At 38.7% G+C, this 25,966-nt stretch overlaps 1 protein-coding gene across 1 annotated transcript in view; it reads right to left on the bottom strand.

Annotated features, from left to right (window-relative positions):
• Positions 1 to 22,479, bottom strand: part of F5 (coagulation factor V) — a 34,267-nt gene extending 11,788 nt beyond the window's left edge. The window contains exons 1-14 of the mRNA XM_064721724.1: positions 22,216 to 22,479; positions 19,040 to 19,131; positions 17,932 to 18,054; positions 16,662 to 16,874; positions 13,739 to 13,882; positions 12,609 to 12,830; positions 11,921 to 12,086; positions 10,076 to 10,253; positions 8,863 to 8,965; positions 8,292 to 8,503; positions 7,394 to 7,544; positions 6,505 to 6,717; positions 2,853 to 4,788; positions 608 to 773 (exon numbers count right to left, since the gene is read on the bottom strand). Of these exons, the coding sequence (XP_064577794.1) occupies positions 608 to 773; positions 2,853 to 4,788; positions 6,505 to 6,717; positions 7,394 to 7,544; positions 8,292 to 8,503; positions 8,863 to 8,965; positions 10,076 to 10,253; positions 11,921 to 12,086; positions 12,609 to 12,830; positions 13,739 to 13,882; positions 16,662 to 16,874; positions 17,932 to 18,054; positions 19,040 to 19,131; positions 22,216 to 22,376 (4,080 nt within the window). The 5' untranslated portion in view covers positions 22,377 to 22,479. The remainder of the gene's footprint in view (positions 1 to 607; positions 774 to 2,852; positions 4,789 to 6,504; positions 6,718 to 7,393; positions 7,545 to 8,291; positions 8,504 to 8,862; positions 8,966 to 10,075; positions 10,254 to 11,920; positions 12,087 to 12,608; positions 12,831 to 13,738; positions 13,883 to 16,661; positions 16,875 to 17,931; positions 18,055 to 19,039; positions 19,132 to 22,215) is intronic.
• Between the last annotated feature and the right edge of the window lie 3,487 nt (positions 22,480 to 25,966).

A 25,966-nucleotide genomic window follows, 5' to 3' on the forward strand; every position in this document is an offset into this window, starting at 1 on the left:
TGTTGCACACCACTCCTACTGAAATAAGCAGAAAGCACTGAGATCTAGCCTCCCTATTTAAGTCCATCCCTGTGTGTTGGAAGACTGGATGAAGAAGGATGAGAGAAGGGAAATTAGGAAGCAGTGTGCTTCCTAATGCAAATATACCACAGTGTATCCAGGGATATGGTTCCTCTTCATCCTTGTTGACAGTTCTAACAAAATCCTGCACATTTACACAGCAAAACTTTTTAGAGGAAATGATATATTTTTCCAAAAAGTATATATTAATCTTGAACACACATGTACTAATTTTTAAGTTTAAACAACTAATTTTTCATTAACACTAAACCTAAATCTTATTTTACAGTAGACAAATGAGCCAGTATTTAATGCTGGGAAACAAAGAACAACAGAATTTAATTTGCTGTGGACAGGAGTGAAAAAAGATGTGTTTCAAAGAAACACATCACAGTGCTTACAAGTTCACAGTGCAATTTCTAGCTTTGAAAACTGTTTCCCCTCCATCATCTTTTAAAAATTTGTGGTATTTCAAGATCCATTCTGTCATATTCCAAGACCACTGTAAGAATCTTATCCTGCACACACAGTCAAAACATTGACCTACTAGGATAACATCGTCCACTTCAGCCCGAATAACTGGTCCCAGGATGCCAAGATGTTCTGTATATTCATCTTCATCCTGAAGAGTTGAAAAGGTACTGTCTGTGTAGCTCTGGAAAATCACCTTACGTCTGCTGCCATCTTTACAGGTTTTGTCATTCCTCATTGCACTGAAAGGAAAACCCCAATTAAAATCCCTTGGATTCTGAGGAAATCAGAAATACTAGCTTTGATGAAAGCTGGGAACTCATACAGCAGAAACATTTTAGAATTCTAGGAATATAAAGAATAAACACTCAAATGGCTTCAAACTGTGTCAGGGAAGGTTTAGATTGGATATTAGCAAAAATTTCTTTACCAAAAGGGTTGCCCAAGGAAGTGGTTGAGTCTTGGTTCCTGGAAGTGTTTAGAAGATACGTGGATGTGGTTCTTAGGGACATGGTTTATTGGTGAACCTGGCAGTGCTGTTAATGGAAACCTGGCAATGGATTAAAGGTTGGACTCAGTGGTCTTAAAGGTGTTTTCCAACCTTCTGTGAATCTACAAAATGAGCTTCAGATGATTCTGAAAATCATGGCTTGCAATGTTTAAGCAATTTAAGTTCTACAGTTGGATAAGAGATCCCTCAACCATTTGGTAAACTATCCTTGAAAAATTCCAACAAGTCCCTCAAAACCCATCTGAGCTCTATTTTCCTTTTTTTCTTATCTTTAATAATCTGAATTGGAGCTTGGCTGAGTGTAGTGAGCCTATCACCTACACAGTACTGTCTCTCAGATATTTTAATCTGATAATACCTGTATTTTGCATCACAGAGCTGGTATGGTAAAATAAGCTTTTACAGCTTCCAAGTGTTGTTCAGATCTTAAACAGAAGTGCTGAAATGCTATTATACTTACCTACACATCTAGCTTCATTATCAATTCTGCAAAACCCAGAAATTTAACATAAGTTACATAGGAGAAAGGCTGGAGTTTAGCTCTTTAACACACTGAGAGGATATGCCACGGGCTCTCTTAAATTCACTGGAACTATTCAGCTCACACCAGCTGAGGTCAAACACTTCTGGAGAGACCTATATAGAGGTCTAAGTATAAAAAAACTTATTGATTTTTCAAGTGCCCAAAGAAACTGTCTTGTTTCTGCTATTTTTGCAAGTGCCATTTATATGGACTGAGATGAGGCAGGAGTAAACCTGGAGAATACTGAAAAAGTTTTATTTTCATTTCCATAAAATGAAATGGAAATTCAGTTTGAGAAAGAATCTATGTTTGGAGATTCACTTTGCATAATGAAAATATTCTTGCTCCTGTTTTGGCTGCTTTTGATAAAAATCCAAAGTTGGGCAAGCTTTTGGTTCAGCTTTTTGATGAAAAGTGACAAAGAATTCTATGCCTTTTTGGGTAAGCACTGATCCTAACCTGTATCAATTAAGAGAGTGAATTTTTAGTATAGTGTTTCTCTCAGTATATTCTCACATATTCTTTCCTGTGGCACAGTAGCCAGTCTTGCCTGTCAAAATGTAGGAAAATCCCTCAGCATTAGGATTTGTGATCCAGTCACCTTCTGATTTCTCTAAACAGCAGAAGCAACAATAATACTTTATGCAGCTTTGTTTTTACACTTAATATAAGGCAGTCACCAGTGTGGTTAAACACCTTACAGCTTTCATGTACTTTTTAATACTTCAGCCCAGTGAAGTTGGAAAGAGCTGTTATCCCATTTTCCAACAGAGAACTGAGACACCAGAACCATTTCCTGCTAGTGCTAGAAACTAATTTAATTTGCCTATAAGCACATCCCATTCTAGATTCCATCAGTTAGTCCATTAAATTCCTGGAAATATTTTGCACAAGGAGGTCTCTGTCCTGTGTACATGTACCAAGAACTGAAGCACAAAGTAAAAGATTCAAGTACAACAAAACAAGCTGCAAGATTCCCTCTTGACCTCTCAGTGAGTTTTATAACTGATGTGTTAAAGACTGTTACTAGTGAGTCTACAAAAGGGGGTTAAAAAAAAAAAAGAAAAAGAGTTCTTAGCTGTGTTGTGCTTGATTATAGTAATCTCACTCTGACATTTCTAAGGGGTGTGAGTCTCTCATGGAAAATTCTTACAGTTTGTGCCATTGAAATGTCAGAAATCAGATGGCACATTACAGATGCTTTTAAGTTTATCAGCATGTGAATCAACATTCTGCAAGGAGATTTCAGGATGGTGTGCCAAGTGAAAGCAAAGGATTTAGGCAAACCTTTTCTTATATCCTGCATAGTTCCAGCAGACCTCTTTAGCTGCGATGTAATATCTCCTCTTATTGCCTCTGCTGCGCAGGTAGTGCTCAGCAATGTCATCAGGGTTACGCTGCCTGCTGATGTTCACCTTGGGGTCTGTCACGTAGGGGTCATCAAAGCTCACGTAATGGTACTCGTATTCGCCACCCGAGCTCTCGTCGCTGTAGGATTCTCCTGTCACGTACTCGTAGTCTCCGTCTGCTCGGGGCAGCCCGATGGTGATGGACGGCCTGAACTGCCGCGGGGTGAGGGTTTCACCCAGCGACTCGCCGAGCCTGGCTCTGCTCACACCCACACTCTGGCTGACCTCACTGGCTGCCTTGGTGGCATCTGTGCAACACGGCACTGCTGTGTGGTTGGTCCCACCTGGAAGTGCACGGCCAAACGCTGCCACGGAATTGCTGGGCTTTTTGGAGTTTCTACTCCTTGGGCTCAGCAAGTAGGTAATTTTTGCATCTTCCTTCTTTCTCCTTCGGATCTTGATGAAGGTTCCAGATGAAGTCAAGGTATTGTTGTTTCCTTCCTTTCCTTTCTGAGTCGGGTGAATGTGGCTCACTTTCTGGTTTTCCCCCATTAGATGTGAGAGCCCTTGATCCTTCTTCATATCTTCCTTATTTATGGATGCTGTACCATTTCTGCCATGATGATTTAACTTACCACCAGCAGATTTATCTAAGCTTGCCTCTAATCCTGGATTCATCTTTGCAGACACCAAATTCCATTCCTTACTAGTCATTTTAGATGAATATTTCCCAGCCCCGGGCAATGATGCTTCTACTAAGTTCTTCACTACAGTAGGGCTGGAATTAGGGCTTGTATTGTCTAATGTATATTCTAAAGAAAAAACATCGGCTGGTTTATCTTTGGATATCCTGGGTTCAGAAAGGCTGGATGCATTAGACCCCTCTCCTACTATGAGGTCCAAATCCAGTGTCAAGTTAACTGTGTGCATGGCATTTTCCATCTTCTTTCCCTTCTCTTTCAGATCATCATCATATTCATTTTGCAGTTTGCCAGTTCCCACCATGGCTTCATTGGATGTGTTCTCTGTATGATGCACAAAATGAGGTGCATCAGTCTTGTCAGAAAATGAGACATTTTTATTTCGGACATGATTTAGAAGGGCATTCATCTTTTGGACAGAGTAAAACTTAATGGCCAGTAAGCTTCTCCTTTTCCTTTTCTTGTTAGTAGTATAGTTTCCTCTTCCCATGCTTTGCTCTTGATATTTTTCTGGAAAAGGTTTACTGTCATTTCCACCAGCTGGAAGTTCTTCTGCAACATTCACTGGGCCTCCCCCATTGCTCAGCAAGTGTTCACCTGCAGACATGTTACTGTGAGCTATTTCATAGTTGCTTTGGCTTCTATTCTCAAATACCAAGTCAGCTTCTCCATCACTTGTGGTAGCTAAAAATAAATCCTCTTCTGCTGTGATTGATGTGTGATTTGACTGGAATGTTTCAGCCTTGACTGGGGGAAGAGGAGTGATATGAGTTTCAAAGAACTTAGAGTTGTTTGTTGTTCCACTACTATTTATAGCTGTCAGACCTGAGCCAGCTGCCACCTCAGAACTCATGGCATCAATGTCTTCGTACTGCTCCCAGGCCAGTGCTGTAAGATTCTGTTTTTCTTCATCACCTGCTGCCTTTCTTGAGCCTCGGATGGAGTAAACAGAAGCCAGATAATCCTGATAATCCAATTCCTCCTTGTTTTCCTCCTTTTCTTGCACAACTTGCTCAGCTGTGGTGGGAACAGCCTTTCTTTCAGTCTTGGTGGGACTTAAAGCCACAAAATCCAATGTTTCATCTTCCTCATAGTCACACTTTGCATCCCTGAATCTCAGCCTCATGCCATAACTCATTTCTGGGGTGCCCCAGGATGCCAAAAGCCAAGTCCCTGCAATTGAAATAAAAGTGTTATGAGACTGGACATTGTCTGTCATCTAAGTGGCCAAGGCAAATAGTTTGCTTTGCTTCTACAGCACCTGCTATAGCAGACTGCTAATCTTTATCTGGGATATTTATGAGCTGCAATGAAAAATAATTATTAAATATAGACAAATTAGGGCACATATAAATACATCTAGGAGATTGAACTCTTTTCCATAGATTAAGCTGTAACTAGAACCTGATCCAAAAATAAGCCATGAAAGAGATAGATATGAAAAAGAAAGAAACAAATTAAAGGATCCTATGTTTAGATCTGGATCTAAGAGTGAGACCTCTCAAGATAAAGTTTCAATTTTATCCTGTCCTTACTGCTACATAGATAGAACATTCTGAGCAGAGCAAATGCATTGTGAGGCAATGCTGGCAAACATCTGACATACACAGTGTTTTAAAAGCTTTTGGATGAATCATGGATGATCTTTAATAAGTAAAATAAGAATAAAGCAATTTGAATTTCCAATCTGACAAAAGCTATTAAGCTGCCAATCTGAGGCATTTCTGATTAATGTACAGATAATTCCTCCAAACCTCATCACAAGGTAAGTTCTCTATTGGAAACTAGAATATTCTGAGAAGAAAATAAAATCTGTTTCCCTAAACAACATCAAATTAAGTTCTTTGCTTGTTACACCCTGATTTTGGAACTAGTAGAAATGACAAAATAGACAGAACTAACACCCTGAGAAACAGGGGTTTTTTTTTTAAAAAAAGGTCACATACAATTCTTCCTGTACTGATCAGCTTGAAGTGACCTGCACAGCTTTCCTGATTTCTAACAACAGCACATTTATCAAAGAAAATATGCTCTAGATGGAAAGAATAGATTGCATACCAAAATCAAGCAAAAATACAACTTTATTACTGGGGAGGTTTCCATAAAGTCTAATAGAGTTCTAATGATTCTCTAGTCTTGAGCAATACAAGCCACTTAAACATTTTTAAGTTATAAGGTCTTGATGCTGTGCTATATATAATATACATATATTTTTAAAAAGTAAGATATTTTAAATGGGATAAGGATACTTAAACCTTGAGAGATTTTAGAATGATCACTCAAAGTGCACAGACTTCAATGACACAGAATCTGTCCTTTTAGAAGTAATGCCTTAAATGTGGATTACATGGGTTCTGATGCCCCCTCTTCCAAGACATGGTGCTAATTCTAGCTAGATATTGAGATGCATCCCACAGACCAGTGACTTGGTTCAGGCAGGCAGACTTTACTGCTAATGAATGACTTGAAGGCTAAGGTCAGGTGTAGCCATTTTGCCCAGTAATGACCAGCAGAATTTGACAGTTTCAGTCCATTTTAGTCTGCTCAGAATAGACAAGAATGTGGCAAATCTGGAACTCATACAATGGAGTTCACACTGGTTTCAGAGAAGAATCTTGCCTTATTACTAACCCCAGTACTAATTGTGAAGTGAAAAAAAAAACAAATCACAAGATGACCAACAAAAAGAGCCTCAGTACAGCATACAGTTTTGCTAAGTTGGTGTAGCCAGAAAGACTCCATGCACATCACTTGCACCGGGGAATGATTCAGTGTTTTTTAGCACTGTTTATCAAAAGAGTTTTCTCTCCTATTTAGATAAGTCCTTATAGACTGGAGATTAAATAATGTCTTAGAAGAGCTGTCAAACACTACAGTTCCACCACTTACCACCATTGTCCATTTCCACTGTGACTGATTCTCCGCTCATGGGGAAAAGGCTCAATGTATCCTCGTATTTCCCTTGATACAGAAAAAAGTGTCCAGCAAGGCGAACAGAGACAACCTCATCATGGGTGCCAACACTGAAAAAGTGCCACTGAACCACAGTATCTCGGCAAAATCCAAGGATTTCACTGCTGTCAGACACATAGCCATTTATTGCTAAAAGGAAAGCAAAGTAAAAGTGGTTTCAGTATTTCTGTTTTAAAACTTCCTATTCCTTGATGTCAGTGCACTGGATTCATGTTTGCACTGGAAAGAGACTGGCACAGGGCTGAAACTATGATAATTTCCATCTCTGGAAATATTATCTCTAAGGCAGCAAGGTGCTGCATCAAAATCTAGTTAACCCTTGTCTTTGCTTCAGGGTCCAGAGCTAGCCCAGCTACTAGTGGCGAGGTGTGGGTAGGCCTTTTCCCCCTGGCAGCCAGCAATAAAACAAGGGGAAATGGTCTCAAGCTCCACCAAGGGAGGTTCAGGTTGAATATTGGGAAAAATTTCTTCACTGAGTGGATAACCATTGTAACAGGCTCCCAAACGAAGTGGCAGAGTCATCATCTCTGGGAGTGTTCAAAAAAGAAGTGAACACGGCACTCTGCAATATGCTTTAGTGGGCATGCTGGTATTAGGTGTGAGGCTGGACTTGATCTTGGAGGTCTTTTCCAGCCTTTCTAATTCTATGACATTTCTTATTTCTGTCCAGTGTCACCTGGCACAGTTAGAAGTTCACTGACTCTCTGGAGGATTCCCCAGTCACATGTACTTCTGAGAACAAGCAATCACTGAGTGCTCAGGTTCATATAACCATTCCTATTATTCATCTCAGTATTCCACTCACTGTGCATTATGTTCGAGTTATAGAACTTGGGATCATCCCTTTTAACAGTGGCTGGGTTGCTGCAGTATTCCTTGATGTTATCCTCTAGGTACCAGCTCTTATTTTCATCGAACACAGCAAACATTGCCTGCTGCTCCTCATCTGCCTTTTTCTGAAACACAATCAACATAGCAGTTACATTTTATCAGCAGGCACACGTATTAAGAACTCAATCCTACAATCTCTTTCTTACTATGTAAGCAATATAAGTTTCATCAGAGTCCTGGTAAGTGTCATCCAAAGGTTATGTGGAAGGGAGTAGAGGCTCCAGACTTCAATCCTACTACTGCAACCAACCTGCAGTAGAATGCTGAGCAAGCCTCTAGCACTGGTGATACACAGATGGTTTATGACTGGGCTCTCGGTAACAGAACCAGACTTCTGGTTTGACCTGACAAAGCTTCTGACATTTTTTCTCTCAAGTGATCCTTAAATTTTTGCCAAGCAAGATTTCAATAACTGGTAAAGGGAAGCCATCTCCCAGAACTCTCCCATGCTGTTTTGGTTGTTCTAGATTCATTGTGCCTGACATTGTCAGATGCTGTGGAGCTGTCTCTGTTACAGAAAGGAGCCAAGTAAGAGATGAATATCTTCAGAGTATGAAAATATAATAATAGCAGGAAAATTTATTATCAAGTCTAGAAATAGACTTTAAAGTCAGACTGACCTTTTGTTGACCTTTCTTAGCACTTGCTAAGAAACACAGAACATAATTCCTTTACTGCTGTGGACAGTTAGAGGAGGACAGGAGCCTATTGGTTTAACTGCTCTCCACAGAACAATTCTCTAAGTGAAGTAAAACTAAATTCAGTGTAGAATAAATAGCATTATTTGAGCAAAATCTGTTCAAACAAGTTACCTGCACACCCTTTTGTGTCAGTGCTTCACTTTTACAAATCAGAAGTGGGCCAATCAGTCCAGAGGCTATATCTCTCTCAATATTTACAGCACTGTGATACAGCCTTGTAATACATTGTGCATCCTGTGCAGTGGGTTGATCTGTTTTAGCAATTTTCCACTCATAAGTGTACGTATTCCCTGGTTCAACTCCTCTACTCTGGGTGCCATTGCCTAAGGAAAAACAAGAACAGTAATGATACAAACTCAGAGCCAGATCTTAGTAATGACATTGGTGTAGTTTGGCCATTAAAAGCTACCTTGAGATAACTGAAATTCAGCAAGAACTTTTGTCTCTCTAAAAATTACAAACAAGAACAGAAAACTAATACAACAAATAGAGGGTATTTGTCTCTGCTTTGCAGATAATACCTTGGTTTCTCTATAAGGCAACACAACAGGTAAGCAGAGGCAGAGAACAGAATTGAGGTCTCCCAGTCATGCACATTCCCAGCCACAGCACCTCCTTCAAAGCAACAAAACCATCCATAACAGTTAGTGATATGCAAAAATATATTTCACAAATTTTTTACTTGTGGGATCCAGAGGATAATCAGCTCCTTCTGCATTCTTTGCAAGTGTCACTCCATGGAAATAAATGCTGTAGGGTCGACTGGCCTTATTTTTGAATACAATCTATATTAATAGGTAAATGAAAAGAAAAATTAGGATTCAACAAATCCTTGTCTGAATACATAGTGAAGTCACCACTACAGTAGAATTTTCCTGGCTTTAGCCCAGAAAGTGCCAGAAAGGCAAAAGAGTGTCTTAAGTATTGTTTGATATATAAACACAAAGAATAAAAGCTGTTACCATTCTGTTGGACTTTGTAGACCCCACTGAATGAAGTTCAGCTGCTTACAGCTGGGCTGTGGAAGGTCTAAAAAGAACACTTGTTCTTCTAGCTACAAAGCACACACTGTCTCCGGAGATATGAAGCTACTGACTGAAGTTCTTAAAAACCTTCAATATTGGAGAAAAAAAATTTCAAACCAAAGCTTGTCCCAGATTCTAAGACCCAGAGGGGATATGTATGGAAAAGGCAAGATTTCCTGCCTATTCTTGACAAAATTAGGATTAAAAAAAAAAAACAACAAACAAACAAAAAAACCCCAAAAACCCCAAAAAACCCCCAAAAATGGGAGAGAAAAAGAGAAAAGAAAAAAAGGCACATGCTAAGCTCAAATTCAGAGCCACAGACTCATGGTGGAAATGATAGAAGATAAGGTTATGGAACTTTGTGATGCATCATTAAATGACAACAGAAAGACAAGTGGCAGCACAAGCTTGTAATGCAAATATTTTGTAGTTTCATGATATAACCTCATGAAACAACATTTGATTATAGAACCTGATTACCTTTGTCTAAAACAGCTGGAAAAAAAAAAACAGCATAAGAAACAAGAGGCTCATGAAGTTCAGCCTCACATACAAATTCCCTAGGAAGTCCACCCAGGTCTAGGGCTTCTTTCCCATTTTGGACCAGTGTCAACACATGTTTTACAGAGTGTGACTGAAGCATGTTTATGTTGTAAAATAAAGCACAATCATGGAAACTATGGAAGGAACACTCAAAAATGCAAGCTAAACAGTGCTACTTGTGATCATACCTTTTAACAGGGCCAATATTGAGAACATTAGTTATATTATTTGAAAGACAACAAAAATGAAACTAATTCCTTTGTACCTCTGCCTCAATATAAAGCATATTATAGTATAAATAATCTCTGTATTTGTGTTACTTACTCTGACTTTATCATTGATTTGAGCTCTGATAATAGGGCCCAAAATTCCAGTTTGCTTGGGACGAGGATTTTCCAGACGTTTAGTGAAGCTGGCATCAGTATATTGTGTAAAAATAGCCTTTTTATACCTTTTACCTATGAGATTGGAGAAGTTGTCCAAGTGTTGCGATTTATAGTGTCTTAAAAATAAAGGAAAAGAAAAATGATCAACACAACTTGAATAGTAGTATCTGTTAAAATACAAAATTAGTATTCAAGCAACTGGTAGAAATCTCACTGCTTGAAAAAAAAAGCCAAACCCTAAACTAACCTAATGCTTCTCACCCCAAATTCTAACCTAAATTAGGTAAGAAGAATCTTAGATCATTACTTGTACTTTGGCATTATATATGACCAATTAATATCAGAGTTTACGTTTAATTTAATAGTGTACATAAAAGTATCAAACAAACTGAAGCAGCAGGTACACTTCTAAGGTAAGACAGAAATCACTGTTCTCCTTTTTCAAAGCCCTAGTTGATCATGGAGGAAAAAAACCCCAATTTGCTCACAGTAGCAAAGACTCCAGGAGAAATAGGAACAGAATCTTAATCCCAGTCAGGCACTATACAGTAAGTAGTGTTATACTGAGGTTTCAAACTTCTTTTTGTTGTCACTCACACTTCAAAACAGGTTACTGAAAAGGGATAAACTGCAGTTTTGAACAAAGGAGGAAAAATCAGAGCACTGAGATGGTTAAGTAAGGCAGTGTGAGTGGCAGGAAAGATACATTAAATTTGTTCTGCACAGTTCAAGAACACATAAGGGAAGCAAATCATGCCAAAGGAGAATGAGTTGCGCAAGCACTATATTTCTAAGGAGGCATATGAAATTATAACCCTTACAGAACAAGGAATTTGTTCTGCTTAAATCCTTAAAGATTGTTATGAATAGCAGCTTGTAAAGGCTCATAGAGGCACAAATAACACTGGGGAACTGACAGATCGCAAATTTAACCCCACAGTGCACTGACAGCACTGTACACTATGACATCATGTATGTTACAGAATTCCTTCTATTTGTCTTAAGTTGAGAAAATAGCCCAATATGCTTCTTTATTATGACTTGTACTCCATCTACATTGGTACTATGCAGACATCATTTAGAGAGCTCTTTCTCCTGTTCCCTAAACACTTTATTGTACTGAACTTTTAAAAACTTATAATCTCCAGAAATATCCCCTCCTTCCAAGGATTGTTTATTTCACCAGAATTGATGTTGAAAAGTATTTTAGAAAATAATCTTGTATGCTGCTTTGGACAATTCCTCAGTCACCTTGTTATTTTGAGCTCACTGTGAGAGGAAAAAGAAGGTGCCCAGTGTTGGGCTTCTCAGCAAAAAAAGTCACTGACACTGGTGAGAGTCCAGTGAAGGGCCACCATGGTGATCAGGGAGCCAGAGCACCTGGCATAGAAGCAAAATTCCAGTTTCTTCAGTCAGGCAAAGACATAGCTAAGGGAGCATCTTATGTTTAACGTCAGTTATCAAACTGATGTTATAGAGACAGCAGGACCACGTGCTTCTCAAAGCCGCACAGTGAAGAGATGAGACACAATGGCCACAAAGTGCAATATGAGGAAGAACATTTAGATATCAGGAAAAACTCTTTCACTGTGAAGCTGCAAAGATGCCAAGAGAAGCTGAGGGGTTTCTGCACTTGGAAACAATAAAAATGCAACTGCATAAGGTCCAGTGCAACTGGATCCAGTTTTGCTATTGGATAGATACCAAGAGGTTCTTTCCAACCACAATTATCCTGTGATTTCATGTTAACATTCTCTATTATACAGACAAACCAGTATTTTACCTATCAAGGGTGTCTGGAATTCTTGGGGCATAATCCCAGGTAACTTCTTCTGCAGCAATGAAATAGTCCCAGGTTTGGACCATAAGACGTTCTCTATAGGAGAGACGACTCTTCTTCACCTCTTTGTCCCCACAATCCCTTACAGCGAGGTAACCGTGCATTCCAGCTAATTGAGAGGAAACAGGACCATAGTGATTGCCCATCTGAGGAACTCTTACCACTTCAGCTGTTTTTTACCCCTGAAAGATATCTCCTGCTCTTAAAAGAGAGATGTTTTTCTCATTCTTTAAAACAGAATTCTGATTATTGCTGAAAGATACCACTTTCAAATGGCAAAGAGAAAATATTTTCATCACATTGAAGTACCCTTAGCTGAAAGTACTCAGTTTCTCAGGAAATTGGTGGTTTCTTACTAATTTTATAGTGGTGCTTATCTGAACAGTTCACAGAGACTTAGGTGCTGGCGTATTGAATCACTGTTGCTCTGTGCTGTGGACACTGCAGTAAAGCTGCAGATAAGAGTATCTTTCAGTTCAACATGCACTTCCAACAGAACGCCCGGTTCTTGGTTATTTTCTTAGTGAAATGACAAAACCAACTGAAACAGTACTGTTGTAAAACAGCAGAAGCCATTTGGGACATGGAGAAGAACAGCTTTACAGTGCCTAATAACTAGATGTTTCCTTGCCTTGCAGGTGCTTTTGGACAAGAGAAGATATGAGCCACCTTCCTTCCTCAGTCACTGTCATGTTTACGGTGGTTGAGGCTCCTCCCACCAAGTTAACAGCAGAAACTCTGCGACGTTTTTCCTCCATGGACTGGCCATTGATGTGAATGGAGAAGATTTCTGGCTTGGAACTCATTCCTATCAAGTGCCAACTAATGTTGTCATATGCACAAGCCTCTAAATCTAAAAGAGACATGAGATTAGGGTTCAGAATACAGGCAAATCATGCAAGTTCCCTATGCACCCTAGGTTTGAAGTGAGTCTTCACTGAAAACATTAAAAAAAATTGCTGTGATCGATGTTTGCAACAAGAGGAAGTTTCAGAAGCATGTAAATGGAACAGATACCAAAATCATGTGTGGAAGACAAATGTTTAAATGTTACCTGCAAGTGATAAACTGACTTACAACAAGCTGGCAAAAAATGGAAAAAAAATGGAAAAAACCCCAATGCCTTCTTTTGGAAAGCTGACCTGTCTTTGCTTGGGGAGTGTGGGAAAACAGGGCAGGGAATGCAAAGAACAAAGCAAGGATCTAAGCTAAAGATTGATCTGGTACTTAGTGACAGTAACTATATTCTTCAATATTTTCTTTAAAAAAATTCCCATTTAAGACAATCGTTTATATTTGCTCAATGGATGGGAGATATTTAAGTTTTTTCTTAGGAAAACAAGAGAAAAGCCCCACTACCATCTTCCTAGTCTTCTCACTTAATTGTGTCTTTTAATGATAACTGACTTTCCACTTTCGGGAAGTTTTGCACCCAGTATGTAGAACCAACAATTAAATCACTCTCTCACTATCAGCTTGTTAAAAAAATGAGGAGCTTAATAATATTTTTTTAAAGTTAGTAATCCTTTTCTTCTAGCAGAAGTCTTCTCAGAGGTAATCTCATTGTTCCTATCAGTAATCTGGTGTTACTTCCTTTCAGCAGCACAGTTTTTCTTCCAGAATTTAGATGCTCACAGACACATTCTAAAAAACGCTGTATCCCTTTTCTCCACATTCCCATTCTTGTGCATAAAAAGCAACTACAGGTAATATTCAGTGTTCATAAATGTTAGTTTCATTTCATGTAAGTTGGAACAGTACCTGGTAACGTTCCATCAGTATAGCCATTAATTGTATACTTGACTGATGCTGATTTTTGCCAACTCTTGTTCTCATCAAACACACCAAACATCAGTACATATTCCCTGTCAAAATGTTTCTGTGACCCATCCTCATTTAGACTTCCTGTGAAGGAGAAACAATAGGTCTTAGTTTAGGGCAGAAATAAAGCAGATTTCACATGCAGTTGCATTAATATGTATTTAATGAGCTTATTTCACCTGTTAGCATGTACTGGCTGAGCCTGATCAAAACAAAACCTGAAGAATGCTCATAATGTGATTTTATTTCTGGATGTACTTTTGTATTGGGTAAGCACAAAATCAAAAGTCTGAAGTATTCCAGAGAAGATAAACATCATGCAATGAATTGTCTCAGACAATTTCTGGCAATGTGTTGCAGAGATCGCCTTAAAGAAGGAGAGTATCAAACACCTTTGGTTCACAATCTGGTGCTGCTCTCTCTTTTCAGACTGTGTGACAAGGAGAAGAGTGATGGCAGAGTCACCAGCAGTGTGAACAGCACCTTTTCAAGCACTGAGGTCATCAGCACCTTTAGAAAGCTTAAAACCAACCACTTGGCAAACAACATTTACACACAAAAGACTTCAACAGACACTGCTGTGGCTGGATCAGTTACAAGAAACAGTCCTGGGTGATTTTGTGATACAGACGTAATTTTTGTCAAGAAGTAGAATTCATTCTGGACATGCCACACAGAACTGGTGTGATTTTTACTGATTCTTTCTGTAGATTGCTCACATCAAAAACTTCCACTTGCTACTTTCAAAACATAATCTGGTCCCTCTGGATTGCAAGAATGAAAAATTTGCAAATGTACTGATTATTCTACCTAGGAAGAGGGAGTGGAAGAAATTATCTTCAATATATCTTTTAAATTTATGGGAAGCTACAAAGCTCTGGTTTCCTTCACAAAAGAAGCCTCAGATTAACAGAGAAATTTATCTACTTGCCACACAAAGAACATTCAGGCAGTGCTTTAACTCAAAGGTCCAATTTTTATAAGCTTAACCACCTCTTAAATGTGTCAGACCATGGGGAGCTGACCCCAAACAGCAGCCAAACACCCACTTCAATGCCTTCCAATCCCCAATGGGACGGGAGAGAGAACAGGAGGAACAAAAATGAGAAAACTCATGGGTCAATAAAGACGGTTCAAAGGTGAAGGAAAGAGGGAAAACAACAAACAACACAGAAAAAAACCCCCACTCATCTCCCACAAGCTGACTGATGTCCAGTAAATATCTCAAAAACTGTCATCTTGGAAGTCAACACCCCCATTCTCCCCACACTGTTGTTTCCTCCTCTGCCTCCATTTTTTACTGCAGAATGATGTTAATGGTAGAAAATAATCCTTTGGCCAATCTCTTTCATCTGTCCAGATGGGTCTTCTCCCAACCCCTTGTCCATCCCAAACTCACCATTTGAGGAGGTCTGAGCAGGAAAAAGAGAAAGCTTTGACACTGTGCAAGCACTGATCAGCAACAGCTCAAACATGGGTGAGTGTATTATGGATGCCATTAAGCCACAAATCCAAAACACAGAACCATATGAGCTGCTGTGAAGAAACTAAACTCCATGCCAGGCAGACCAAATACACAGGTACACCGCACATTTACCACAGTGCCCAGACAAAAATCTGTGTTCGGAAATCTTCAAAATATGCATAGTGAGCTGTTTGTCTTTGTTCTAGCCAGAAACATACACCCAAATTTTCTTGAAGGCAGTGGTCACACCAGTCAATCTCAAATTCATGTCCTACTCAAGCCCAAAATGCATGAATTTGAGAAGCCTGAGAAGGAAGTAGTTTCAAAGTATTTGCCCAGATTAGCTCAACCAGTATGCCATAAAAGAAAAGAAAAACTCAAGAAAAATCAGGAAAATAACAAGTCCTAAATAATACTAAAAGCACCAATCATAAAAAAAAAAAATCAGAAGGAACATAATTAGTAACAAAGCAACTCCTTTGAGGTGATAAGAGTAGATGTGTTCTGCATTAAAATGGGTATCTATGGGTGAGGAGACTGTTCTTGTGCAACCCACACTGAACCAGTGTTCTGTTTACTTTCAGGGAAGCTTTAAGGTCCAAGTCCATGCAGTTTAGTCTACACAAATTTTTGACTCAAACTAAATCAGGTTAAATAACTCACAGCACGTCCACCACAAGAAGGATATGTAATTTGGAAAAACCTTGGATTTTAGGGACCAGTAAGTAGTTTAAGTACTTTACACGGTGGCATGTTGTTTCAGTCATCACTCAAACCACAGGGATGTATCTAGCAGCCATTTACAAGTGCTACAAGATACCATTTATTAGTGGAGATGGAATTCAACGGTTCAGACTGCTAAAATCTCTGATCACATTCAAAAACAATTTTAAGACGTAAAATCTGTTCAAATTTGGCCATATCTTCAAATGACTAGCAAAAGACACACTGCTCTGCAATTTTAAAGCCAGGTTACAGAAGAGAGAGTGTTCTAGGCTCTTGATCAGACAGCCTTTAAAAGACAATGGGTAAAACAATTATTTCCTGCCTTATTCTCTGAAATGGCCAAACCATTTTGAATGAAGGTTTAGAAAATATTTATTCTTAGACAGGACATTTGAGGTCATATATTTAGCAGTTAAGCAACTGCAAATGCAACCAGTGCAGGCAAATGTATCTATATAATGATGTTTTCTGCCCATTCTATAATTATAGGATGAAACTGCATGAAAGCTGGCATTTAAAAATTCTAACATCTAAAAGAATGATGCTAAAAAACATTCAACTGCATGTAAAGATGTGAAAAAAAAAATAGATCTTCTCTCATTACCATACATGATCATCTTTGTTAGAAATGAAAATATGCTACCTTATAGTAGTCTTACAGCATTTCATTACCTTTCTTACAGACCAGCAACGCTCCAACCAGACCAGAGTTAAAATCCATTGCCATGTTCTCATGAGAATAGTAAGCATAAGTAAGACAAGGAAGGTCAGCTTCTCTTGGACCAACTTCTTCTGGTATATCCCACACGTATGTGTAGAGCTGGCCTGGAAGTACAGCATCATCTTGCTTTTCTGCAGGTGATGTTCTGTCATCATACAGGGAGCCTGTCAAGAAAAGAGTCAGTAGGGTGGTATGAAGAAAAAGAGCAATAAAGTGCTAGGAATATCTTCCTATAATCAGCTCCAAAAGCTTGGTTTGATCTTGCTTATATGATACTTCAGCTTCAAAGAAGTAACTCATGATTCCACTCACACATTGCTGAGAGTAGCATGGGGAGAGTAGCTAATCCACCACCATCCTATTTCTTACAGATGAAAGATTTCCTAGAAGTATTATCACTGCCAAAAGGTTGGGCTCTTCACCAGTCTGAGTAGGGTTAGGATGGGATGAAGCTTCAGCCTCTGCTCACTGATGGTTGGCAGAGGAATGCTGCCCACTCTGTCACCTTTCTAACTGTCTCTCAAAGCCACTGCATGGGCTGGCACTGCCTTGCTGCCTTAGGCCTTTTGTATACTGCACATCCACACATGGAGGCAGTAATGGCTCCTGTCTGTGCCTCCATATCCAACAGATCTGCAATATGACAAAGCAGAGACAGAGAATTGAAATCTGAAGTGCAAAAGGAACATTAATTAATATGACAGTCAAACTGAACTGCCCATCCCTTCCAATGAGATGTTCTGTTCAATTCCATGAGATGGAGCTGCAAAACTCCTTTTGCAACCAAAACCTTGCATGAATTTGTACACTGTGGGCCAAAGCTCTGGCTCAGCACCCAGGGCAGGGCAATCCAGGAAGCATGAGCAACCAAACTCACTTAGTGCTGGTACAGAAATTTAATGTCCATTTGGTCATAGCTTATAATCTGTTTTTGATGGTCTCATGAGGGTGTGGAACAAAGCACCACAAAGCTGAGCATTAAATCTTGAGTATCAGAACAGCATGATCAGCACTGTTAGGAAACTGTGCTCGTGACACTCACATTGCCAGTGTTACAGTGTTACAGATGAACAAGAAGGGAGCTAACAATGAAGGTGTAATCCAGGATAAACAGGTATTTGTGTTACACATAGCTTCACACATTGATCTAGATCCCTGTCAACATTTCATGCAGTAGTCTATAAGCAAATGAGCAAAACATGGAGTTTCTGCAGTACTTACCTTCTTCACTTTTGCTGTAAACTAGGCCTTGAGGATGAATACTGACTGGCTTGTCAGCCATATTTTTAAGGTGAACCACTAAAGTATCTCCCACTTCAGCACGCAGGGTTGGTCCCAGAAGTCCTGTAGTTATTTAAGATAAAGAAAGGAAAATATTAATAAAACACTATGTTCAGTGAAACAAAGAATTTTCTCCTCCTTCAAAAAATATTAGTTCTCAAAATACAAGTCTCAAAATTAATAGAGAATGTAATAACACTGCAATGAAGACTTACCCATAAAAAGGCATATGGGAACTTAAAGGATATAGTGCATATTCCAAAATGTTATAAATTTTGCATCTGGCAACTAGCACTTAAAAATCACGGGAAAAAAAGGCGGAAAAAGTTATTTACAGATACAGAAACTCTTTCAAAAGTTTCATCCTGAGGTTCACTGAAAATTTCTAGACATCTTTCACATACAATTTCATTAAATAATTTTAGAAGATAAACATTTTATAATTTAAGAGTTTAGAGAACGGCATTCAAACACATTATTTTAAGTAGCACTCTGAATGCCAGAAGTCACAGAACAAAGAGCACTTTCAATTCCCAAATGTTATCCAAGTAAATAATCATTTCCACACTGCAAATTTCTTGAGGCATTTCCTGCAAAAGATTTCAAGAGCTGGTATCCCTACTCCCCATGTTGCAAAAACAAGCAAACGAAAAAGCTGCTAAGGTAAGTTTTGGCTTGTAAGTCTCTTTTCTGGTAAACTATTTAGTATATATTTAGTTCAGGCCTTAGGCTCCTTCACAAGGAATTCATAGTGTCATTGCTGTGGCTGTGCCAAATCTAAATGCATGTGGTAAATCTCATCAGATGCTGAAAACAAAGGGAACAACTTTGTATGGTGCAACTGATTTGCAGACAGCCACATCCTCTGAAAGCCCAACCTCTCCATGGCCTTTGGAAGTCTCGGTCCTGCACTGTAGAGACCTCATCCCCTGTGCCTATTTGGTTTATGTGCAAATAATGGATGCAAAAATACAAGTGTGCTTAGGTTGCCACAGGCTTTAAAATAAGGAACAAATCAAAATACTCAGGACATTTCATTCCTGTTTACCTGCAAATGTATTTGCTGGTTTTTCTTTTTTAAAATCCACTTCATATTCTCTGTAAGAAATTTTCTTAAATACAGGATCTGAATGTTCCAATCTGAAACCAAAAGAGTTATAAAAAATATTGAAAGGACGAAGATTCTCAGAGATGCCATTGCTGTTTGATGGAAATCTCAAAAAATGAATCTTGGAAATATATTTAATCACGTGCACATTTTGCTGAAGGAAAGAACACAGTCCAACTCTTTGTAGTGTCTTCACTTCTCCCTCTTACTCTATTGAATTTATGATGTTCCTGAACCAGATAATGTCATATAGGGCATCCAATATCCATACCTAGAATAGTTCACCGATGATTTTACAGGTGGTTTTTATGGGTCCTTTTGATTCTATAAAAGTATAAAGATGCCTTTGTTTTGTCCAAGACACAGAGGAAGATGTCTCAACCATATTTAACCTGGAAAGCATCTGACAAAATAGAGGAAAAGAAACCTGAATTTCTGTTTATTCAGCCCTATGGTTGAACTTTAAGACTCACCAGAAGGGTTTTAAAACAGCATTAACAGCAAGCTCCTGTCACAGGAATGACTCTGAAGGCAAGAACAAAGCTGCTCTCTGACAACAACCAAGGATGTCACAGAAAGCTAGAAAATGAGAAACAAGACTAAGGACACTTTCCACTGCAAAGTGCCCTGAGTCTTGTTACACAAACAATTTGACACCCAGGAGACCACACAATGTTTTCTTAGAAAATATTTAGGCAAGCAGAAGGAAACCAGCAAACGACACTTCTGCAATGGAAACAATGATGAGAAGAGGGCTGAAAGGGTAACAGCCCTTCACATTTATTGGTTGATTTACTATAGTATGTATGATGACTGAATCCAACAGTAATTCCACTTGCTCTCTTTGTAATGCCCTTCCAGGCACATTTCACAGTGAGGAGCTGATGGCCTGCTCAAGCATGGGGAGGCTGAGCAGAGAGAACCCACTTCAGTGACATCCAGAGCCCATAAGGGGGAGATCTCTTTTGGAAGAGATCTCTTGTAAATTCCTCTGCACCCCTCTCTCACCACAGCAGAGTCAGGCAGAAGCAATTGGTGCTTCAATTAATTCCCCCCTTCTTAAAGTCATTGATAAAATTTTGTGTAACTCTTTAAGGGGAAAAGGATGGGATCCATAATGTTCATTGACAAGAGCTGCCCTAATGTGGCAAGGCTCATGAGAATATGCACGTAAGACTGTAGGATAGAAGAGGAAATTTAGCAGTGCCAATTTTATAGCGAGGATGAATAAAATACCTAGCACACTAACACTTCAGAAACATCACACTACACAAGCAGGTTGAGTTACAGAACTTCCAGGGATTGCAGCAGCAACACCGCAAGATGCACAGATAATACATATTCACTTTATCCTGAAGTGCCTTATAAATAAATAGCATTTGTATATAGTAACAAACCTCTGCAAAGATAAAACTAACACTCAGAGAAATAAGGTGTCCTTTTCTAGTCACAATTAAGGAAACAGCTTGGGAAGAATCCATTTTCCTTTCAACCTCTCAAGTTATTTATAAATAAAAGCACCAAAGAAACAGATTGTTATACTGCATATCGACATGCAGCTTCTACTGAAATCAGCACAAGTTACATACCCCAATACCTTTCGGATCCAAGCCATCAAGCCATTAACTCTTCCTCAGTAAGTGTATTTGTGTTGTAAAGTCTTTTGTTTTTCTGGTTTTTTGAGGTTAAGTTTGTGGTTTTGTTGGGTTTTTTTGCTTGTTTGTTTTGGGTTTTAGTTAAATTTCTATAAGCTCTATAAAATTCATTAGTCCCATCTGGGATGTGGCTGGCTCTAAATACTTAGGCAAAGTAACCCAATAGACATTGAATATAAAATACTGCTGGGTTATCTTCAGCTGAGGTTTCAGACAGTCTTGTGAGTCTCTACTGCATGAAAACACTCCATCCACAATGTGAATTTACCCAAACAGCAGTTGATGTTTACATTGATGCACACAGTGTAGAAGAGAATGAAGCTTTAACTAGTAAATTCACATGTCCAGGTCAATACTTAAATGGCAGCTGGCTTCATGTCCCTACCTTTAAATCCTATTTTCTTCTGTCTTGCCAGTTTGACATTATGCTTATACCAGTTCTATTAAATTGTCAAGGGGGTTTTAAAACCAAGGAACTTTGCTATAATTAGATCTTGGAAAAAAAAAGTTAGAAAGTCATAATCTGAACTGGAAGTATCTTTTCCATATTATCCTGAAATGCAATACATGTTCAGAAAAAAATAATCACCAAAAAAAAAAAAGTCATCCACCTATATATACATATAAAAAGCAGCAGTATAAAAAAATCCTTTTAATGTAGGAGGACAAGTAATTTTAAATTAATGTTTCATTTTTAGTAGTTCTCCCCCCTAATTTAAGGACAACTCGAAATTACATCCATGTTCTGAAATCTGTAGCATTGCTCTTGCAGTGTTTATAATGCTAAGGACAGTAGTAGTAATAAAAATAACGTATTTTATATTCTTGATTGGTGGATGCAGGTAGGCTGGCCACTGTGCAATGCTATTTAAAAAAAATAATATCAGTATTTTCACTTAATAAAGCAGAGAAATGCTTGATCTTACCACCTTTACTCATCAGAGTGTACACTTCACAAAAGCTCTGAACAACTCAGAAATGGTACTAGTTCCAAAGTTCATCTGGCTCTGATTTAAGTGAAAGTGATAGCATCAAAACGGGAACATAATTATTCCTTCAGCAAATTCTAAAGTCCTAAAGTTTTTGAGATCTTACCAAACCATGGCTCAACACTGCTCAACATCCATGTACCTAAAATAAACACATTAAAAAACCCCAAGCAACCAACATTAAGCTATGCAAAAATGACAAAAGCAAGTCCTGGAGCTTATTTAACAGAAGTGCTCTGAAAGCATAAAAATAATTCTATCCACTAATGCAGCAAATGAAAAGGAGCTTTTAATATGTCACTGGCTATAGTTCAGATCATACTGTTTAAGGTCAACCAAGTTCCTCTGAAATCAAGAGATTGTGCTCCAAAGTCCTCCTGGTCTCTGCAATTCCACAAGAGATGAGAGACAAAAACCACTTGTCAGTCCCAAAGGAGGACTAATTTCATCCTTTTATCCTGTACTTTGTTACCTGGACTTTTCCTCAGGTTGTGGTTTGTAGGTCCAGCTGGTGATCTGTGCAGCTATATAGTGCTCTCTGACCTTCACAGCTCCTGCCACATGCTGCTCTGAGTCTGGCCACCATGAACCAAGCAGAAGCAAGAGAAAAATCTGCAAGCAGTGCAGAGTCATGGTAGAGATGCCTGTTAAAGCTGCTCTGGAAGACAAGGCAGAAACCACTGCTTTTATTGCTGTTGTTGCTTCTAACTTCCTCTCAGAAATGAAATAATTATGATGCAACAGGGTAACAACATTTGCTATGCTCAGGTCATTGCTCTTCACCTCCGCCTCCCCTTACTGACAGGGATCCAATAGAGATAAAAAACTGTTTAAACTATCTTCCTTCCCCTCCTCCACACCACCTCCAGCAAGAGACATGCACCAAGGAGAAGCAGCTTCAGCACTACTAGGTGCTTGGGTCATTGTGTACTGAGGCAGCAGGATATCAGAGGCAGAAGATTATTTAGATTACTTCAATTACAGGATGTTTGACTTATGTGGTTAGGAAGAAGAGGGGCATATTTTCTATCTTCCCAGAAAACAGAAATCCAGCACATGGCTGGCACTGATGCAAATTTCCCAGGTTGATGTTACACCTCCTCAGAAATCATTCCCAGGTTAAAAGCAAAATACTGAAGGATTAAGCACAGGGAGTAGCACTGGGTGCAGAGCTACAGTCTCGTTCAGATCACCATGCACTGCATGCTCAGAACAGTAAGGCAGCCGCCCTTCCAAACGTTGCCAGCTTCAGCTTGATTCCCACTACACTCCCAAATACCTCAGGTAATAGGTAACCAGTGGGCATCTCAGTGGCAGCTACCAGGTTAGACAGGAGACTTCTAACCTAGTCTTGACTAGGTCTGTTGGCATTTATCTAACAAGAAATCATTAGGAAAATACCTTTTGATAAGATAATTACCAATGTCAACTGCAGTACCAAAAATGTTTCCCTGTTTTTGCCAGTACTAAGAAGCTGGTCAAAACAACAAGTAAATTGTTGATCATGTTTCCCACACACTCAATTACTAGAAAAAGAAGAAATCCTATCTATTTTTGTTGTGGCCAACACAAGAAAAAATGAAACCAATATTTTCAATAACGTTTTCCAAATATTTTAATGAAAAAATTACCTAAACCCCAAATCAAAACAATTCCAGTCCAGAACTAGAGAAAAAGGACATTTCATTTTGGACTACTTCAAAAGAAAACCTGATCAACTCCAGGTTTGATATATTTTTTAACAGCAGAATGGCCTAACTGGCAGCTTGGTTAATTCTATCCAAACTATATGGTACCATAAGGACTTGAAAGAACTAGGGGAGATGGCTCAAAAAAAAAAAAAATTGATGAAGACCAACAGCTAAATGCTCACTACCAAACATCAGGATCATTCGGTGCATAAACCTGAGAACAATTGTGCTCACTTAGACAGCACATGACTACCAACATCATGGTGTATTTCTTTAAACAAATCTTCCTGTGATTCTGTTTTATGAACTAAGTGTTTGCATTAAAAATATCCATTATAAGTAGGCTTCTAAGAATTTTTCCTTTTAATAAAAAGCTAAAATATTGCAGGCTAAAAATTAATACCCAGATTACGTGATTAACACCCTCTGCTTTGTGTGTTAGCTGGGAATCATCAAAGCTGACGTCAATTGGTTACTTCTCTTTTATCCATTTTGAGGAATTTGGGAGCTGTATTTTTGAAATTTCTTAGTCAACGAATTATGCAGCATTACTCTAAAGGTAAGAATTTCTTTCATAAGTGTGGCTGATCATATTGATAGTTTTAAAGATCAGTATCAATTGAACTAGAGATACTTTCCATTAAACTACATTGACTGCCATTTGTTACCCTTCTTTAATCCTTTAAGAACAAGAAATCCAATACTGGCTGCTTGCTTATTTTCTCCTCACATTTTAAGTATCAATGTAAAATTGACTTGCCTGAAATCATCTGCATCAGCCTTAGGTTTTTTTTCTTTTTTCTTTTTTTTAAGCTATTCCATCACATCACATCACATCACATCCTCTAGGCTTTATGAAGTTTCAGTGTTCTGAAAATCATTATTAATAATCCAAAGATATTGTTCCCTTCCACCTGATCATTAATTTCTAATATTTGTTATTATATCTTTTCTGATGTTGTAAAAGTGTAATACATACATATAATTTTTTTAAAATTAGTGTTGGCTGCCTGCAAGCTATTACTATTAGTCCATGAGAAGTGACTACAGAATGTATTCTTTCAGGCTGGAATCTTCCAAGACAATGCAAGTTTATTGGTTATTCATACATTTAGCTGCGATCTTTTTTTCTACTTCACAACACTGCACATGCTGCAAACTTCGTATTTTATCTTCACTGCTTACTGACATGTTCAAGTGTAAATTACAAGTCAACAACATAAAAAAATCATGTGGATAAAAACCATGCATGGCAGAATATGGGTCCAGTGCAGGCTGGCAAGACAATCTCTGCAGCAGAATGAACAAGGCTATTCCCAAAATAAAGCAGTACCTTTGGGATGTACTGATTCTGAAATGCCAAATGAAAATCGGGTATGGAAAGAGAAGCCTAGGAAATATCTTTTAACACTAAGAGCAGGTCTGTATCTTCCAAGTGGGCAAGATTATTGTCTATTCTGACACCCAGTAATTATGGTCCTGATTTCTTGTTATGCTCCATGTGAAAACATACTAAGGGTATACTTGCAGTCTTGCTCTAAAAGCTGACCAGTAAAATTAACTGGCAGCGCCAGTTTTCCACCTAGGCTGGGTGAAATAGCCTAGGCTGATTCTGAGCAGTCACGAACAGATCTTTAAAGAGATGTAAAGTGGTGATATGTAACTTGCTTCAAACAAATTAGGATCCACAACAAACTTGTTTCTACTTCATCAAAAAAAATACCCTAAGTGCCAGCAGGCAGGCAGTCATATCCTGATGCCTGCCATCAGCTTTCACAACTGGTGACAGACAGAGAGCTAGTACAGAGAAGAAAAAGTCGTACAATTGTGGAATTGCTTGCTAATAATGCCCTATGAGAGATCTCTCTCATTCAAACGCACCAATCAATGCACAGTGGCCCTGCACTTGGTTTAGTGCAGGGTGAACAGGCTCCATGGGCAAACAAGGAGTTAATTATTGAATCGCCAGTGAACACGTGGTTCTGAAGTAGGTAAAAGACAGAGGGGGCACTTACCAAATCTGCCAGGCACTAACGGGAACAGAGGCCATCAACCCAGTATCTTCACTTCTCCAAGTGGGTGCTAAAGCCAAGAAAGGTTAACCTGTGAAACAGCTCAGTTTAGAAGCCGAAAGTAGATGTGCTATGCCAAAAAAAACATATAAGCAGGCAAAAAAAAAAAAAGATGCAAGAGAAACGAAGGCTTTCTTTCAGAGAACAAGTCACAAAAGAAGATGTATGTCTCTTGATGACAGCCTACACAAGAACACACTGTGTACACTGTTAAGGGTAGGCAGGCTGTGTGACTTCTGTGGTCACAAACAACCTAAAGGCAGTAAGAATGTAGAAGAGCATTTCAGTTTGCCTTGGCACTTCAGAAGTGCTTCAGAAGACCAATAATCATGTTAATTTAAACATAAATACATTTATGTTTTAAACTTGTATTTCTCCTTAGCAGAAATGCAAATGTCCCTTGTTAGAATTGCGGAGTTTCTCCAGTCGATGTTTACCAAAACCAATTATTTAGCAGGAC

This window comes from Zonotrichia leucophrys, chromosome 1 (assembly GCF_028769735.1).
Source record: "Zonotrichia leucophrys gambelii isolate GWCS_2022_RI chromosome 1, RI_Zleu_2.0, whole genome shotgun sequence".
Taxonomy (NCBI): Eukaryota; Metazoa; Chordata; class Aves; order Passeriformes; family Passerellidae; genus Zonotrichia; species Zonotrichia leucophrys.